The 18,894-nt window shown below is 45.2% G+C and overlaps 1 protein-coding gene across 5 annotated transcripts in view; it reads right to left on the minus strand.

The window, feature by feature from the left end:
• Positions 1 to 581: 581 nt before the first annotated feature.
• RBBP5 (RB binding protein 5, histone lysine methyltransferase complex subunit) overlaps positions 582 to 18,894 on the minus strand; it is a 104,466-nt gene continuing 86,153 nt past the window's right edge. For 4 of the 5 annotated variants that reach the window (XM_069633138.1, XM_069633135.1, XM_069633137.1 and 1 more), the window contains exon 14: positions 16,564 to 17,409. In XM_069633138.1, the coding sequence (XP_069489239.1) occupies positions 17,375 to 17,409 (35 nt within the window). In that variant the 3' untranslated portion in view covers positions 16,564 to 17,374. Of the gene's footprint in view, positions 759 to 16,563; positions 17,410 to 18,894 lie in introns of those variants that run through there. The other variant, XM_069633136.1, reaches the window with a different exon arrangement.

Genomic DNA, 18,894 nt, shown 5'->3' on the forward strand with positions numbered 1-18,894 from the left:
CTGTCAGGAGGCTGGATATATATATATCTATATATATCTATATCTTTATCTATATCTATATCTATATATATTTTAAGCAGGCTTTCCCTTTTTTTTTTAAACCATTTGTTTCAGGAAGCAGAGTCTAGCCCAGGGCAAGATGGTGGAGGCAATTGAAGTTCTCACTGATGAGATAGGTAGCTTGGAATCCAGAGTCCATGACGGTTCCACTGAGAATTCTAAACTGCCTTTCATTGATGGAAACCCTGATGACTGCACCTATTTTTGAGCAGCTCCAGTTTAGGCCTTCAGATAAGACAACTTATGAAATCTATTCAGCACTGCGTGGAACATGTTCGAGAAGTCGGGTGGGGCAGTTATAAATAGAGTGCCGAGGAAGCAAGTTGCTAAATAACTAACATTTCAGGAAATTAAAGAAAATCTCAACAGAATTTAGAATTGTTTTATTCACTAAACTCTTAAAGACAAGTTAATGTAAATATTGTGTTTGTTTGCTGGAGTGAACTTGTGTGCTTTTAAAGAAACTGCCATTGTTTGTGTCAATCTGCTTCAAAGCAAGTGAACGTTACTGGAGGAAGGGCATTGTTAGTGAGCTTTCATTTAATGACTTCATAGAGCAGGGAGTAGGTTTACCTCATTTGCAAAGTGACAGGATAAGGAGGTACAGGGTGCTGCACAGCGTTTGTGAGATGGAGAGCTTCAGGCCTGTGCATCAGTATTCGTTATGGGAAGCTTTGTAGATTGTTTCAGGCCGTCGCCTGTAGAAATAGAAGACAGATCTCAGCCTGGCCTCTGCAGGTCACTCAAACTAACGATTACAGAGTCAGAGCATGAACCAGCACTCGTGCACAGATAAGCTGGGGCGACGTTGAAAGAAAAGTGAGCAAGAACCAATGAATAACATTTAAAAGCACGTTTTCAACAGAGGTTGTATATAGTTGACAAGACTGCCAGTAGAGAATAAACATACGTTATTGAAATGCTTTTAAGGCATGCTACGTTTTAAGAAGAGTTAAAAAGGAAAAGATAGTGGAAAGAAAAAAGAAACTGCTTTAAGGAAAAATATACAAATATTTAAAAGACAGCCTCTAGACAATCAGCAGAGGTTTACAGGTATGCGGGGCTGCAAGGGGGCAAATAGCTCAAGGGGAGCGAGGTGCAGTGTACATCTGAATAATTAATTGTTAATCTTATTTCAGGTTTCGTGAATTGAAAGAAGTAGCGGAGAACCTAGTTTATTATTTTGTCCCATTCCCCTTTCCCGCTGGAGTGATAAGTGCATAGGCTGTTAATACTAGGGCAGTGGGCTGAACACTTTTGAGGGTTTGTGGGGCCAGCAGCTTCCACGATTTTCTTCTGGATCCTGACAGACACTTACCATCCCATCTCGTTACTTAATGTAGATGGGAAAATATTGGTTACTAGACTGTCTAGGATGGCACCAGTGTTGGACCATGCAGATTTATAGGAAGGGAACAATACTGCAATTAATTTATGCCACTTCCACCATGTAATAGATCAGGTTCGAGATTCAAAAGGGGAACTGGTGATAGCCCCCTTCAATGCCATGAAGGCTTTCGATACCCTAGAGTGGCGAAGGCTGTTTAAGGTGCTGAGATCTTTCGGGTTTGGTGATATTTGTCGATGATTACAGTTACTTTATAACAAACCAATTACAAGGGTTAAAACAATGACTGGATTTGACCACAGTGGACATTGGGGAGAGGGATGCGACTTCATCCCCAAACTGGTTCTCACCGGCGCTAAAACCGCTGGCAAGATACCTTCGGAGAGACATGAGGCAGGTATTAGTGGGAGGGGGTAAGGCATAATGTCTCCCTATACGCGGATTACATGTGTGCAACGTATTGGAGCATATGCCGATATTCTTGGAGATACTGGGTCATTTTCATACATTGTCAGATTTACGTATATTTATAAAGAAAAATCATTGTTATTACCTTTAGGAAGTCTCTGTGCGCAGGATATTTCTACCCTCGCGGACTGGGGGATACGTTGAAGGGGAATCCTTCAGTTACGTGGGTGTTCACATTTTTTATGATATTGAAGAGATTTTCAAACAATACTGATGGGGCATTATCAGGAATTGGGGATGTGGTTCAATTTTAGAAAACGATACCCAGGTCATTAATGGGAAGGGTAGCACTCTGCAAAGTGACACAGCCTGCTAAACAAATCTATTGTCAAACAACCAAACACCAGAATGGTTTGTGTCACTACTTTTTGCAAAGTAATGCCATCAAGAAACCTATCAGAAAAACACTGGCATCTGTTACAACTGGATAATCCCACATTTGCACAACCATTATTTGCATTTAAGAGGGGCCACAACATAAAACCACCTCTGGTAAAAGCAGATAGATTGGTGAGAAGCCCAGGTACTGACCTGAGGACTTATTTGGGCATACCCAAAATTATGGGACATTATGCCTGCAGCAATTGAACTGTATGTAGATTTACAGAACAAAAAAAAAAAAAACTTTGGGGTTAATGGAAAAGACTGACAGTTTAAGTTTCACAGCACCTGCAAAAGTGCAGATGTGATATACATTATTCAATGCCCGTACTAGAAATTATACGACGGAAAAAAACATTCAAGACAAGTCAGAACAAGGATCGCGGAACACAGGTCCAAGAGCAGGACTAAGACTCGAACAGCCCTATTAGTGGAGCATTATTTGGATCTAGGGCATAATCAGGACAACCTTCTATGGTGGGTCATAGAAAAAATCCAAATGGGTGACAGACACATGAAGGGGGGGGGGTACAGCTAACCAGAAAGGAGCAATACTGGCTATATAATCTCCAGCACCATCAGCATGGCCTTAATCACAGGAACGAGTGGCACCCCGCAGTCTTTGCCTAGGAGCAACCTTTGACATTATGATGCACAGGATTATTTTCCTTAGTATAGGTTTTGAGTGAAAAGCCCCGGGAATTGGTTGACACAAGGCCACTAGGTGACTTCAAATAGTATTTTAAATAGTGATAGATTGGGCACAGTCACCTATGAGCTGGGGGATTTCTTCCTCAGAAATAACAGCAGCGCAACATTTGACATTATGATGCCTAGGATTATTTCCCTCTAGATAAGATTTGGTTTAAAAGCCTAGGACATACGGCCATTAGGCAGTTTTCCCATAATATTTAAAATATGGACAGATTAGTCAGAGTCACTAAGGAACTGGTGTTTTCATAAAGTAAAACAATGGCACTGCACAGTACACAAAATAAAAATCTGTTACACTAGCTCCACATCAAGGTAGCCCTGAACGATATAGGACAGGGATGGACGGTGGAAGAACAGAGTAGTATGTCCTCCATTTCCATTACACGCGACGTGGGCGTAGTATGATCATATGACCCGTGTAGCTTAAAATAGAATTAGAATTTCCGCCAGTGGACTCAGACTCAATCGGAAGGCTTATGGATACGCTGACAGCAGCGATAACATTTTTTTTCTCGTTTCCCGTTTCTTCAAATGGCAGATCTTGGGCTTTTTAAGCCTGTGACACTGTGATCGCAAGCAACAGGGTGTAGCCACCATAATAGACACCATTAGTGTGACCAATCAACTTCGGGGGCACGAGTGGTGAAGATCAGTTTCTAAACCATCAATCTGCGCCGCACCTCAAGTACACCAGAAGGGATCCAAACAGATTGAAAACACAAGCAAATCATAAACCTGCTTGTCCAATTTTGGTAACATGGACGGAACGGCAGGCTTATCTCCGAAATGTTGTGCACCGTTGGTTAGTTGCAACACAGCGAAAGACAATGCATTACTTACCGTAAAAGCATTTCTGATGGTTGTATCTGCTTAGATTCACATGCTGCGCATAGTCCGAGATCCAGTGGTCACTGCGGAGTATTGCATTTTGTTTTCGTAGTCGAAAAGGGGACGTCGACAAGGCGTGTCTGTAAAACTATCCCTATAGTGACGTGCATTGTACCCACAATCCCTCAACGCGTCGAGGTCCCTCGGTTTGTATTTTTTCTGCCCCGAGGGAGCCTATTAGACGCGAGTACAGAAAAGAGAGAGATAAAGGATGTCTATGTTCCTTCCATCCGAGCAGGGAGGAACGGTGGGCGCATGTGAATCTAAGCAGATACAACCATCAGAAATGCTTTTACGGTAAGTAATGCATTGTCTTCTGATGTTTGTTAATCTGTTTAGAATCACATGCTGTGCATAGACTAGCAAGCAGTACCCGGAGTTGGAGGTGGGTTGTGAGAAGGAACAGTAGAGAAAAGAGGTCTTAATACTGCTTGTCCCACCTGGGAATCAGATCTAGAGTGGGCATCTACACAGTAGTGTTTTGTAAAGGTGTGTACAGAACTCCAGGTTGCCGCTTTGCAAATGGTCTCAAGAGGGACATTTGCAATGAATGCTATGGAAGCCCCAGTGCCACGAGTAGAATGTGCTCTTGGCTTGAAGGCTAGTTCTCTCTTAGCAAGAGTGTAACAGAGTGATGCATTGGACAATCCATCTAGATATACTGGATTTTGAAACTGCATCTCCTTCTCTTCCTGCTGCCACTGAGAAAAAGAACTGATTAGTCTTTCTCAGAGGTCTAGTTCTTTCCATATAAAACATGACGGCGCTGCGCACATCTAGTGTATGCAGGCTCCTTTCTCCTAAATTTAAAGGGTTTTGAAAGAACGTTGGTAGTTCTATAGACTGGTTGACAAGGAATTTTAAAATAAATTTTGGTGCAAACCTAGGATGTGTGTGAAGAACAACCTTATCTTTGTTAACTGTTACAAAGGGGTCTAGTATAGAGATCGCCTGTAGTTCATTCACTCTCCTAACGGAGGTGATAGTTATTAAGAAAGCAGTCTAAGAGTGAGGTCCTTTTGGGATGCCTTGTGTATGGGTTCAAAGCGTGAGCCCATAAGCCTGTTAAGTACCATGTTTAGGCCCCATCCAGGAGCTGGGTTGGCTATAGGAGGGTGCATCCTCTTTGCTCCCTCCATGAAGGCTTTAATAACTGGGACTTTCCACCATGACACTTTGAGTTGAGAAGTGGTGTATGCGGAAAGTGCAGCTAGATGAACTTTAATAGAATTAAAGACCAATCCTGAGTCTAATAAGTGAGTCCGGTAAAGAACAATGTGTGGGAGAGCAGTCAACGGGGTTGATGCTCTTCTACACCAGATGACGAATCTCTTCCATTTGCTAGAATAGCAGTAACAAGTGCTTCTAAGTTCAGGGTCTGTGGGCATGGGTGTAGCGTTCTGCCCTTGCCATGTGACAGCATGTTGTACGGTCAGGGAAGTTTCACTGGAGGAGATAGAGACATCTCCATCAAGTGAGTGAACCATGGTTGCCGGGTCCACATAGGGGCCACTAATATCATGGTGACTGGTTCCTGGTGCATCTTGTGCACCATCTTGTTGAGAAGGGGAGTTGGGGGAGGAAAAGCGTAAACACATTTCCCTGACCATGTTATCCAGAGACCGTTCCCTTTGGACTGGTTCTGGGGGTACCTGGAGGCATAATCTTGGCATTGGGAGTTATCCAGAGTTGCGAACAAATCTATTTCTGGGAATCCCCATTGTGTGAAAACGTCGAAGACAATGTCTTCTTGTAACCGCCATTCGTATTCTGCAGGCAGAGGGAAGTCTCTGCTGAGTTCGTCTGCTAGCAGATGGAGTTCCCCTGGTACATGTTGTGACAACAGGAACATGTTGTTTCAGAGCCCACTTCCAGATGTTCTGGGACAGCTTGGACAGTCCTGGAGAGCGAGTGCCCCCTTGCTTGTTCAGGTAGTACATGGCTGTGGTGCTGTCTGTGAGGACCATCACTGTCTTCCCTTGCAGGTGTGCCTGGAAAGCCTTCAGTGCTTTGAAGACTGCTAGCAATTCCAGCAGGTTTATGTGTTTGGACGCTACACTGGGAGTCCAAACCCCGTGTGCAGTCTGATGGGATAAGTGAGCCCCCCCCATCCTGTGAGGGATGCGTCTGTGGTTAGAGTGGCCTCCACTACGGGGGTGGAGAATGGTTTCCCTATTACAAGGTTTTCCTATGACCACCACCGTAGTGAGAGAACCAAGGCCTGCGAGACCACCACTAGATCGTCCCATTGTCCGCTGGCCTGACACCACTGGCTGTTGAGCCACTCTTGCATTGGATGCATGCGCAGTCTCACGTGAGGTACCAAATATATACATGACGCCATCATTCCTAGCAAACGCATTGCTTTGCGTACAGTCACCTCTCGACCGGCCACATATTGAGGGATCTGAAACAGCATATTTTGGACCCTCTCGTTGGAGGGGAAGACGAGGCCGTCCTTTGTTCGAATTAGAGCCCCTAGGAATGGTTTGATCTGGCTGGGGTCTAGGATGGACTGCTTCTCGTTGATGGAGAAGCCCAGTTGAAACAAAAGGTCTACAGTCTTTTGGGTATTTGAGAAGCATGTCTCGTAAGAATCCCCTGTTATGAGCCAATCGTCGAGGTAAGGGTATACTGGGATGGACAACCTGCGCAGGTGGGCCGCTGCCACTACTTTTGTGAATACCCTTGGCGCTGACGCTATGCCGAAGGGTAGCACCCTGAACTGGTAGCGTTTGCCCTCTATCATGAACCTGAGGAATTTTCTGTGCGCTGGCAACATTAAAATATGAAAGTATGCATCTTTCATGTCCAGTGTTGTCCTGTAATCTCCCTGTGAAAGCAGGGGGATTACTTCCTGTAGGGTCACCATGCAAAATCTTTGAGGTTTGACAAATTTGTTCGCTGGGCGCAGATCTAGTACAGGGTGCATGGTTAAGTCCTTTTTGGGTATAAGGAAGTACACTGAATAAATACCTTCTGTTACCTGTGATAGAGACACGCCCTCTATTGCTCCTTTTAGTAGCAGCAGTTCCACTTCTTGAAGAAGAATGGCGAGGTGCTCTGTGATAAGCGTCGTCCCCTTGGGGGTCTGTACTTGAGGGACCGACTGAATTCTATGCAGTAACCGCAGGCTATGGTTGACAATATCCAGCGGTCTGTTGTTATTCCCTCCCATGATGTTATGAAGGATGTTAACCGGCCCCGACCGGCAATGCATGGGAAGGGACCCAAACCTTCGGGTCATTTGGTGTTGGTAGACAGGGATCCTCTGGGAGTGGGGCCCCGACCTCTACCCTTGCCACGGCGCTGTCCTCTTTGCGTGTACTGGCCACTGGTTCCCTGAGTAGAGGACCAGTTGCCTGCAGTGTACTGCTGTTGTTGCTGTTGGCCTCGAATAAAGCGTTTGTTGCCGAATCCTCGCTTATTGGGAGGCCTTGAGATTTGGTCTAAAGTCTTGAGGGTGTCGAAATCGTTCTTCACAGTCTCCAGTGCGTCGTCAACTGCTTTCCCAAAGAGGTTAGAATCCTCTATTGGTTTATTAATGAGGGACGCCTGGGTTTCTGGCTTAAACCCGGAATTGCGGAGCCAGACATGACGCTTCAGAAGTATTCCCTGGACTAAAGAACGGCCAGCCGTTTCAGCAGCATCAAGAGTGTTTTTAATGATGCTCTGGTTAACCAGAGTTCCTTCTGTTACTGTGGTCAATAAGCAAGTTCCTAAGGGCTCAGGGACTTCCTCGAGGTCCACGCCGTAATGTGCCCCATTGGGCACCAGCATAACTTGCCAGTAGGGTATTATGATTGGCAATTCTGGTTGAAAAAGCTGCCGAGGCTGTAATTTTACCCAGGGCGTAGAGTTTCTTCCCTTCTTTGTCTGGGGGTGCTTCGCTGGTTGACAGCGGAACCCCTGCTCTTTTCCTTGTGGCAGTTACCACCAAGGAGTCTGGAATTGAGTGACCCCTAATATATAATGGGTCTGAATGAGAGGGAGTAAACAGTTTTTCAATTCTGGGATTGACCACTCCGACCAGTGCCGGTGTAGACAGCGATGGAGTGATTTGTCTCTCAACTGAGGCGAGGAGGGGAATGGTTTGGCTAGTGGGAGGTTTTTCTTTAATGACTCCTTCTACAAAATCAGTATCAGGAGTAATTTCACCAGTTTCAATCTCAAAATGCACTGCTGCCTTCCGTAGTAGCGCATTAAAGGTGGGGTGATAATCTATTGGTGAAGGATTCCTGACCGGTGTGGTCTAAGGAGAGGGAAGGTTTATGATTTCAGGGTCTGTACTCTGTTGGTGACTGCCAAGGCTGTGAGCCCCCTTCATCTGGGTCTCCCTCGAAGCCCCCCCACCTATATCAAGGTTTCCCTCAAAACCTTCTTCTTCGAGGTTCTGTTGGTCTTCATTATCCAAGAATTCTTCGTCCTCTTGGAAGATAGGGTCTTCTTCAATGAGGCCGTATGTATTAGATTCCCCCTGAAGGGGGTTAAATAGCCTAGGGCATTTAGCCCTGGGGTCCTTATGCAGTACCTCTCTTGGCCTCTTGGGAGTTTTTTGTTCAGGAGTGGACATAAATCTATCCAGTTTCTCCATACACAATTGGATCTCTCAAGAGTCCAATGTGGTAACCCAGAACGGTCTGGAGGCGAAAAAGGAGGCTGATCTGCCTGTAGCCGTTTTGATCTGTCCCATAACGTCGAGGATAAAGTCCCTTCACCTTCTGAGAAACCTTCTCGTAGGCTACGGCCTTCTTTTGACGGTGGGAGCGGTCCCTGCCTCCCTTCCGGCATTCTTGGTGTTTCCCTGGCCTTGTGAGCAGTTTTCGGCGTATCACTCGCCGTCTGTTTCTGGCCATCCATGGAAATTATACGCACCAAGCTCTCTATTAGTTTCTCCGTCGAGGGTTCGTCCGGCGTCGTGCTGGGCGGTGCAGAGTCTCTATCGGCGACGATAGCACTCTTACGAGGCGCGTCGCTTGGTATCTTGGTGGAAGCGCCCTTGTCTGCAGGTAGCCCAGTCGCTAGTCGTGGCTGCGGTGGCGGGGAGGGCTTTTGACCCTTATGGTCGGTGGAGGACACCGGTGGTTCCGGTGTCTCCGTTGGCGCTATGGCTTTCTTCGTCTTTGACGAAGAAGTGCCGTGGGTTGTGTGTTTATGTTTATGCCTTCTGTGTTCGTCAGTGTCGCCGGGGTGCTCATCCCCATAAGTAGGGCGTGAGCCGAACTTGGGGCCGGGGACAGACGTCGAGGAGCGGGTACGCTCCCTAGAGAAGTCTACGACTTCCGAAAGGGAGGTTGGGTTATCACTATCCTCATCACTCGGCGGCAGATGAGGCATCCGCTCTAGACATAGCGTTGGCTGCCCACCTTTTGTCCCTGCGGTCCTTTAAAGTTTTCGGACAAAGTAGTTTACAGGCCGCACAGCCTTCCTCGTTGTGGTCGAGGGGTAAGCAACGGTTACACCGCTTGTGCTGGTCTTTCCATGTAAATTTGCCCTTACAGCATGGGCAAAATCTGAACGGAGTCCTCTCCATAGCTGAGGATATAGCTACGAGTGATAACGACCCCGAAGGAAGGGTGGGTGCGGGGGAGGAGAAAGGCATCCTCAGAAATAGAAGAAATGTCCCACGACCCCACTCTCCCTACTATCTTAGGCCGGCGAGGCGAGGCCACGTGTTCGGCAGCGCCGAAGGATCTCCTCCATCTAAGTCACCGCCGTCAAAGTTCTTACTCGGCGGTGAAATAGCTTTGCAGCTTCGACGTCGAAGGAGGGATCTAATGTAATGCATTTAATATAACGACCAAAGGGTCGAGTAAAATGTTTTTGCAATTTCTCTCGAGGAGCTCTGCGTTGAAGGCGACCAATATCTGGGCAGAAAAAAACAATCTGAGGGACCTCGACGCGTGAGGGATTGTGGGTACAATGCACGTCACTATAGGGATAGTGTTACAGCATGCCTTGTCGACGTCCTCTTTTCGACTACGAAAACAAAATGCAATACTCTGCAGTGACCACTGGATGTCGGACTATGCGCAGCATGCGATTCTAAGCAGATTAACAAACATCAGAAATACAATTACCAAATGGTAAAAGGGACTATCTAGTCAATGCTGTTTCAAAAATATGTGCTTTATTTACATCACAACAGACCGTTCTAGCAACACCACAAAATAGAACCCACCCTGTAAAGGAATGCAGAGGCAAGACAGTTTCAAGAGGAGAGGGGATGCACTCTAGATACTGACTGGAGGGTAATCGGTACGGATTATAACTCCAACAATTCAAGGTTTCTTGGCTTCAGCACAAAGGAGTCTTAAAATGTCTCTAGGGGTCTTCTGGGAATGACCGGGGTGGGGAGGGGGAGGCAGAACCACAATGTACCTTTGTCCTTGGTGCTTGACGGGTCAAGTCAACTTCAGGGCGCTTTGCAGCTTCTGTGACAGAGTTCAAGATGGGAGCCAGCTGGGGGGTATTGGTCTTCCATCATTCTATTTAGCATTTAAAAAAACACCAAGGCGAGCGCACACCTTTCATGCGGTTGGTCGAATTTCTCACAATTGGGGTATATTAATGGACCACACAGAAGGATTGGACATTGCCAAGTGACAAACAGATGGGACACGTACGCACTGCTGTAAGTGTTCTTTCATTCTTAATTATCATTACCCATGGTGGATTTGATCCTTCACGGTCTTCGGAAAATGTGAGAAACCACACTCAACTGATAGTTCCTCCACTATTGTCTCACTTCCTCCTCTCTCCTCTGTGCAATCAATCTGTTCTCCCATTGTAAGTATACACTTTACTATGCAACTAAGCCGGTTGTCTGTAACAGCGCCAAACTATCAATTTTCTGTTCTCTCATTGTAATTATTTACTGTACTACGTAACTATGTTTTTTGTCTGTAACAGTACCACGATGCCTTTGCGCTGCTGCGCGCCATATAAATGTGAATAAATAAAAGGCTATGTTTTCATGACTTCAAGGCCATGTATTGTAGGTTCCTCCATTTCACTTAAAGACCCGATATTTACCCGATAGTCTCAGCATAGGGAGTATGCACTTTGGTTTATGCACATTTTCTCTGAATCCCTGCAACACATGGTGAATTCATGTCTTTTCTTTTATTGTAGGCTAAGGGACATTACCCTGGAAAATTAAGAACATGATGCAAGTCCTGAGGAAAAGGAGCAAGTCCTGAGGAAATAAAGTCCAAAATTGGGACATGGTTATGTAGAAACTAGAATAGGGATGATCTATGGACGGCCCCCACATGAGCTCAATACAGAAGAAAATGATTCTAATAAGGAAATTCATTGTCTCTTCTATTGATTGAATTTAATTGACTGTTTGCCATCCGGTTAACACGACTGGTCCTACATTATAGGTTTAGGATTCAGCACATTGTACTTTTATAATTTTGTGGAGACCCATTGCGATACATTTATGAACTTTATTATTATGTATTTTAAAGCATTTTTTAGTTCTATGCACGTTTGTTTTGGATTTTGAATTCCACACTTTTGGACTATTATTTAAATAAATTTCCATTGTATTTCTTTCAGCCATTACACACACTTGTTCCATATGAATGTTAGCGGAAAGATGGGTAGCAATTTGTTGCAAGAAACCTCAGGGTCCAGCTTTGGAGCAAGGGATGGAAGGTATTTGCAGGTGGGGTCTAGCAGAGCTAGAGATCTTGCACAAAACTCAAGACCTTGATTGGGAAGAAGGGGTGGAAGTTGATTGGGCCCACATGTTCAATGAGCTTAATTCTTCCAATGTTTTGAAGCCTCCCTGAAGTGCAAAAAATTATATGGACTCACATAGTGCTAATGGGCGGGGTGGGGTATATGGCCGAGGGGTGGACAATGCGAGCAGTCAGAAATGCGAGATGGACACAAAGTTGTAGTTTTCTCAAGGTTTGCCGTTCATTAAAATAAAGAGGGGTGAGATAAATACCTATATTTCCCTGATACCTAGCAAACTAAAACTGAAGAAAGTAGCCTACTGTCCAAAGGTATCTGCCCCTCACACTAACACATAGAACTCAATACAAGGTAAATATATCTTCAGTTCAACAAAACAGTACAAAAGTTCAAACTTCTAGTTATAACAAAGTATTACTTGCGGCAAGGGTTTGCCTCACTTCCCCTGGAACTATTCATGAAAACCCTTTAAAGAGTTCTGATTCAACAAAGGTCTGTTATGGTCAACACAAAATGTATTTTCCATTCAATGCATCCTTCCACTTGATAAATCAAATGTCTCTTTCACAAAACACTTACTCAAAAACCACAGCAGTTGTTTACCTTCAGTACCTTTCCTGGTAAGGTAAATGTCACTAGTTCGTAAAGCAAAGAAATTGTTTCCTCTACACATTATCCTTCGCAGGATGTAAAACAAATATTAGGATATCACAATTACTCTTCCACTGGAATACTTTTGTCAGGATCCCACAGCAACTATCTTTTGTAATGCAACAACTTGTCAGAATGATAAAGTCAACAGTTTCTTCCCACAACACTTTTTTACCATAACATTTTCTCAAAGCTGCTGTTTCTTTCCTGGTATACTAGCCTGCCAGGACTAACTGCATCTGGTGCCTTTCCTGGTTTACTTGCTTGCCAGGAAGAACAAACTCCTACAACTACCATTAGTCTCTTCTGTTAGTGCCAATATTTGTTGCAAGGTTCTCCACACCAGTGTCCATGCAAGGAGGGTTGAACAATGATCGCTTATCTTTAAAGTCTCTTGATTGTTGGCAATATGGGTTACAGATTTCCCCAAACTGGTGTCTCAGGAAAAGAGAATTGCGCCCCTTTTTGCATTCTCATTACTTTATGGCCTCTTGGCTGTAGGCAATGTGGGTTACCAATTTTCCCAAGTTGACATTTCATAATTGCGCCCTTTTTGCCTTTTTATTCAGCTTGCTCGGTATTCAAAATTATGTAATATTAGTTAATATTCTGCTTGGAGCGCCCCAGGGATACCCGTAACTCACCGGCTTATTTTGGCGGTTGCTCATCACTCCTTGCTGCTGCGGATTGGCAATCCTGTTGCCTCCTGGACCTGCCACTGTCTGCACGGCCCTTCCTTGGAGGCCCAACGGCTCCATCTGGTCTCTGCGTCCTCCAGCAGTGGAGAGTGACTTGCGTCAGGAGCATGTCTGCCCGCTGCAGACCACGACTGCTTGTTGCTGCGCATACTCTCCAAAACCACATGCCTTCTCTTCTCGCGTCAGCTTCCACTGGTGCTCGCACTCCTGCTTCAGCTCCAACCGATTTGGCCTCTCTCCCGACTGATTCTGACTCTGCTAATCCTTCCCACAGCTGTGGCTCAGTCTCTGGTTTAAATGTCCCACTCCAATGCCTCAAATTTAAACTAGACCACACAGTCCTTTCTGTAGCACCTTTAATCCTCATTAACTCTGTCCCTCTTCCTCATCCCCAGAACCACAGGCATCATGGATCTTAGTCCATAGTGTTTGCGGCTCTCTCATCTTTCCTCAGTTTTGATTGATTTGTGAACTGAATATAGAGTTGTGAAATGTTATGTGAATGTTATTTGATTTAGTATTGGGTTGGGACTTTTACCCAAGACAGAATCATGACTAGAGGATGTCACATTTCATTAATGAATCCCTGAATTATGAGACCAAGAAATTCTGTTTAGGTGACTTTTCATAGAATGTTCTTTGGGTTTTCTCATGGGAGGGACTTCTGCAGTGACAGCATGCCATTAGATATTCGGGAATTATAGGACTTTCATCCGTATAAAGATTAATACTGCGTCCCTCCCAAGGGAGTCACCACTTCCGCCTGCTAGCCATCTACTCCAATGTGATCCTCCCTCATGATGCTACCTCCGATGTCAGGATCAGATAATCCTTCCCCTGGCCACATGGGAAAAGATCTTACACTGGGGCTCAGTGACGACTCTGCAGGATTCATCACAACAATACTGGATGCAGTGTGGGATGTTCAGTATCTGATAAGAGGAACTTTTCAATAATGATGATGGCTGTGTGTTTTTATTGGAGTCTATAACTGATGCTATCAAAACATGATTTGTTTATGCTTTGAAAACTTGAATTAAAAAAGTTTTAAAAAAAAAAGGACAGAGAAAAACACGGAGGGGAGAATCAGGCGAGTGGGAAGTGTTAGGAAAGATTTCTTAATTGTAGGCAATTTTCCTTCCATGTGGCAACCCCTAAACTTTTTGCTGTTTTCACCCCGATCTAGACTTTGCCAGAGAAGCGCAGCCTTCCGCCACACTCCTCTGGGCTTTCGCTCCATTCTTACGGGGAAACTGACATGCCCTTAAGTCAGTCAGCACCTGGAAACGTTTTCCGTAGTTCTTTTATCATGTTGCAGCTTTCGCGCAACATGACACAAGAGGGCACTGTAAGCTAAGTTACTGCTCTCTTGGGTCTCTAGTCACTTCTACAGGCCTTGTGTGTGCCTCCAGGATGTGGGCTGGGATGTCTGGTCCCAATACACATCCTGGGTGCCAGAGAGTTTAGTGTGTCTTGAATGCCTGGGACCACCGTGGTCCGTGATAGGTCCATGTATGGTTCGAGTGATTTGTGAGCAGATCTCCCATTGGGTCCCCTCCGTTTTGGTGCGAAGGGAACTCTGGATAAGGAGGAGGCTGGAAACACCACTACCATGTCGATCTCCTGAGTTCTCACGAACGACGGATACAGGAGCCAAGTATCCTGCAACTAAGAGGCTGAACCGAGAAATCGCTGGTGACCCGCTGAAGGACTGCTCCTCTGCACTGCTGTCGCCCTGTGAAACCATTCTGCCTCTGATCGAACGAGAAGGCCTGTACTGGTACTTCGACCCTTTGGAATAGTGGGAACAACTATTCTCGGCATCTTCATCATCTCCTGCACGTAAGCCTTCGGAAGCGTCTCTGGGCCATCCAGTGGACTGACCAACCTACACAGGAGTCTTGCTCGTTACCGCCGTCAGGTTGTGTTGTATTCTGAGTCCTTAGCACTCTCACACGATTCGTACACTTGGCATTCCCAGGTCTGAAGTGAGAAGTGTACATTGGGCTGAAATACACACAGCCGCTTCGTTGCCCTGCTGTGGTAACAATCTGTGCGGGTTCACTGCGCTTGGGACATCCTCAACTCTAACTTCTGCTGCCGCGGAATCTACACGACGCCGAGACGTCCCCTGCTCGTATCTGAACCTGCCAGCACTGAAACTGACGCGGAGAAGCCTGGGTCTGCCTGCATCGGGGAACTGAAGGCGAACTGGGTCTAACGATTACTTGCACTGCCTGTTTTCCTCCCCATCTAGGTGGTCTGCATATTTGGTGCTTCGAACTCTTTAGACCCTTCGGTAATTGTGTATATATATTGTATTTGATTGTGATGTGTTGGTTTACTTGAGTTTTATCGTGATTCTTTGCTATGGTCAATACTACAAAGGCCTTGTAATAAATGTGTCTATATTTTTAATATAACACCTGCTTGGAGTAATTTGTAAGCGTCCTTGCTTTGTGTGCTCATTGCGGGCTTTCAGTCACCCTCACCCCTCTTGAGACCTAGTCTTGACCGCCGCGATCGCTACCTTGATTGGTCTGGCTTGTCCAGAGGTTACCCTGTTCCAAGAAACTAGGCTGGCCTCCTGAACCTCTGCCCCTCCAGGACAATGTTCAGAAATCCATCTTAACAGGAAGGTTAAAAGACAGCCATTGGGAGAAGGGTGCCAGACCAACCAGACTGCCCCGCTAGGTCCGTTTTTGCCTCCCTAGGTCGAGCTAATTAGACAGTAGGGGTACCCTGGCTGTAGTTAACTAATCTTGGAACAATAAGTTGTGGAATAGGGAACCTGGGATATAGAGGTGGGAGACCCCTGCAGTTTTGACGGACAAAGTTCAGAGACTGGGAACCCTAGTTGCTTGTGTACCCATTTTGAGAATAGAATTTGTTGTGGGGTTCACTGATCATTTGCCGCAAGGCAGAAGTGCCTCCAATGATTCTGTAGCTGACAAACAGTTTGCAAGAGTGGTTCCTACTAGGGCACAGGGGCTGTAGTGCATTATTTTCTTGATGATTTTGGCGACACCCGATTTGTTGGAAGCTTTTAACGAGCCAGTGTAGAGTTTGTGTATCATGTGAATCCCCCATGCCTCAGGGAGAGAGGGTGGTGGGGTGAGCAATGCAGTTACCTGGGGAGCCTCCTCCGTTAACTCCAGGGTCATCATCTTCAGGCTTGGAGAGAGACCAGGCCCCTTGGTCACTTCACTAGAACTTCCCATAAACGAACATAGAAAATGCCATTGCTCGGCATAGATAGGAAATGTTATAAAAAGTAAAACATCTTTTGAATACGCAAAAGCAAAGGTGCTGCTTGATGCACCAGCCCATAGTCTGCAAAGAAAAGGACTGGAGGGTGGAGTTGCAAGTATGAGCAATGGAGATGCTGTGGTCATGCATGTACCGCAACAAATATTCTTAATTGACAGCAATAAACTTCATGCATATGTACTCTCCTCTTCCTGGTGAGAATACCCCATAAATATAAATATGGGGGAAAGCAGAAAAAGTAAGTATGGGGACTGTTGCTGCACTAAATTATCAGAAATGTCAACAATTCGGACATACCTATAAAGCCAGGTTGTCACCCAAAAAGCAACACAAAGAAGAAAGCTGGCTTGAACAGAAAGAGAAACTCACACCATGTACCGGTCAAAACATGTTTTTCTTAAAGGTTTATTACTGCAAAAACGTATCATCAAATATTGTTACAAGAAACATGGAAATCAGTACGGCATCGCACATCGTACTGTATGAGAAGCAGCATATATTTACAGATGAACGAAAAGGTGGGCTTTATTCCCAAACCTACTATGGTAGAAACTTAAATCCACAGGATTAAACTGTTTTACCAGTAGCAAAATCAATACGAGAAAATCCACAAAAATGAAAGAGGGTTGAAGCAGCACACTATGACATGCGTAAAAGCCATGAGATACATGCCGGGAGCAAAGTCACATGGTTGCGTTATCTTGACGGTTGAGGAACAGGTTCACAAGTGCCAAATAAATGGTACAGAAATTAAAAGAAACCAAAAAACATGAGAATCACTGCAGTGAAACAATCTGGCAAATTGACCGGTAGCTCAGGATCGCCGGCTGGTCTGAAACGATGGTAGAAAAATCCAGGTTAAAAAAAAAAGGCTTATAGATGGTCTTTCAGTTGCAAGATGACGAGAACGCTCCATTCATTTAAACATTTTTTAAAAAAGGTAAAAAAATAAATAACATCTTGTTCATAGAGGATGCTGGAAGCCCTGCCCCCAACAGAATTGGCAATTGATGGTTTGTCTGGTTGCAACGCCCGGTAAAGGGGAGGTAACGATAACCAAAAAAGCCTTCCAGAAACCCCCATCAAAGAGCCAATCGAATGGACAATCTTGACTCGTCCGGAGAATGCACTGGTGATGGGGTTTTCTGACTCCACAGAGACGCAAGGAACAGAAATACACTAGCCTTCATAGTAGCTCGGAAATCGCACCACCGCCAATTCCTACAAAAGACGAAAGTAAAGTACTTTTAAAATACAAACCTTGAGAGCACCTTAATTTAACACAGCCTTTAGTGTCCGTTTCCAGAGGCACGAAAAAATGCCACACATGCAAGGTCCTGTCCGCGGCATTTCAAACCACACTCAAGCGTCAAGTGCATCTTCAATGGCAGAAAATACAATATTCACTCTAGACCTACCGGGGCTTTCAGCCACTCACCTTTTAAGAGCACCACCTCTTTGGCACATCCGAATAGTCCATGCCTAGTATCAGGGAAGGGTTGGGCCTGGTGCAACAGGAGTAATGACCAAACATGCCCGCAAGTGCAGTTCGATCAAAGGCAGCACCAGGGAACACCTTGTAAGGATACCCGGGAGGGCATCGAACAGTAAGGTTACTTTATCTGGTACCAGTCAGTGAAGCGCCACTTAAATGGGTCTCTGTGTGGCACAATAACTAGATGCAGATCTGACCTCCCGATGCCAAGTGTAGAGCATCCCGTCCTGATACTATTGTTTGCATTCTGGAACTTTGAGCATGAGCAGGAGCATAAGTCTTAGAATGCAAAGAAAAAACAGGACCGGATATCCTACTCGCTCACAGCAAGAGGAATCTTAAGATCTTTGTGGAGGGTTGCAACTGAAGTGGAAATGTGATTCTGAGAACCAGTTAGAATGTGGTTCTTCGGTAGAATGTTACTTGACAAATCCCAATGGACGCACAGACCACAACTCAGAGTACCCTGTATAGTGATATACTGCTCTTAAGCAAGGGTCGTGCTTTAAACAATAAAATAAATATTTGAATAGACATCTACAAATTATATGATAAAGGAGGTCAATCCTCTAAGGACTTTTTTGAAGAGTTTCTGGCAGCTGCTGGAAGGGTCAGAGTCAATAGACGTACATACGCAACATCTTTTCACCTAACAAATTGCGTTTCCAATCTTCAGAAGGCATCAAAGCTAGCTCTACTAGCTGGGACTCAGAAGAAGTCATGAGAATTGATAAGAAAAGAAAATTACTTTTTGTCCATACAAATATGCAATTTCACCCACACGCTTGGAGATACACAACAAGGAAAGAACACAAATGTACAACCACAAGACTCTCCTGGGATGCAGGAGAAATCCAGGTGACTAGCATCACTAACGATTACGAACCATGCAACTAACACGAAAAACACGAGTCAAGCATGCGTTGGAGATAAGAGGGCTTAAAAGGTTAACCTTGGAGACATCGGTATAGTGAACTCCAGATCATGAGGCTCCAGTCCAACCCCTTCCATACAGAGCCAATTAATAAAGACATGTTGGATCGCTTAATTTACCCGTCAAGTATATCATGGCTCTGCCTTGCCACAGACTAGGGAGAGGATATGAGCGGATTATCTGCATAGGTAGCAATCCGAGGGAAGTGAATGGAAGGAGCCTGGTGCGGCACCCCTCATTACGTTTGCACAGTACCATTCTGAGTTGTCCCTCTGTC

This window comes from Ambystoma mexicanum, chromosome 13, assembly GCF_040938575.1.
Source record: "Ambystoma mexicanum isolate Mex_15411 chromosome 13, UKY_AmexF1_1, whole genome shotgun sequence".
Lineage (NCBI taxonomy): Eukaryota > Metazoa > Chordata > Amphibia > Caudata > Ambystomatidae > Ambystoma > Ambystoma mexicanum.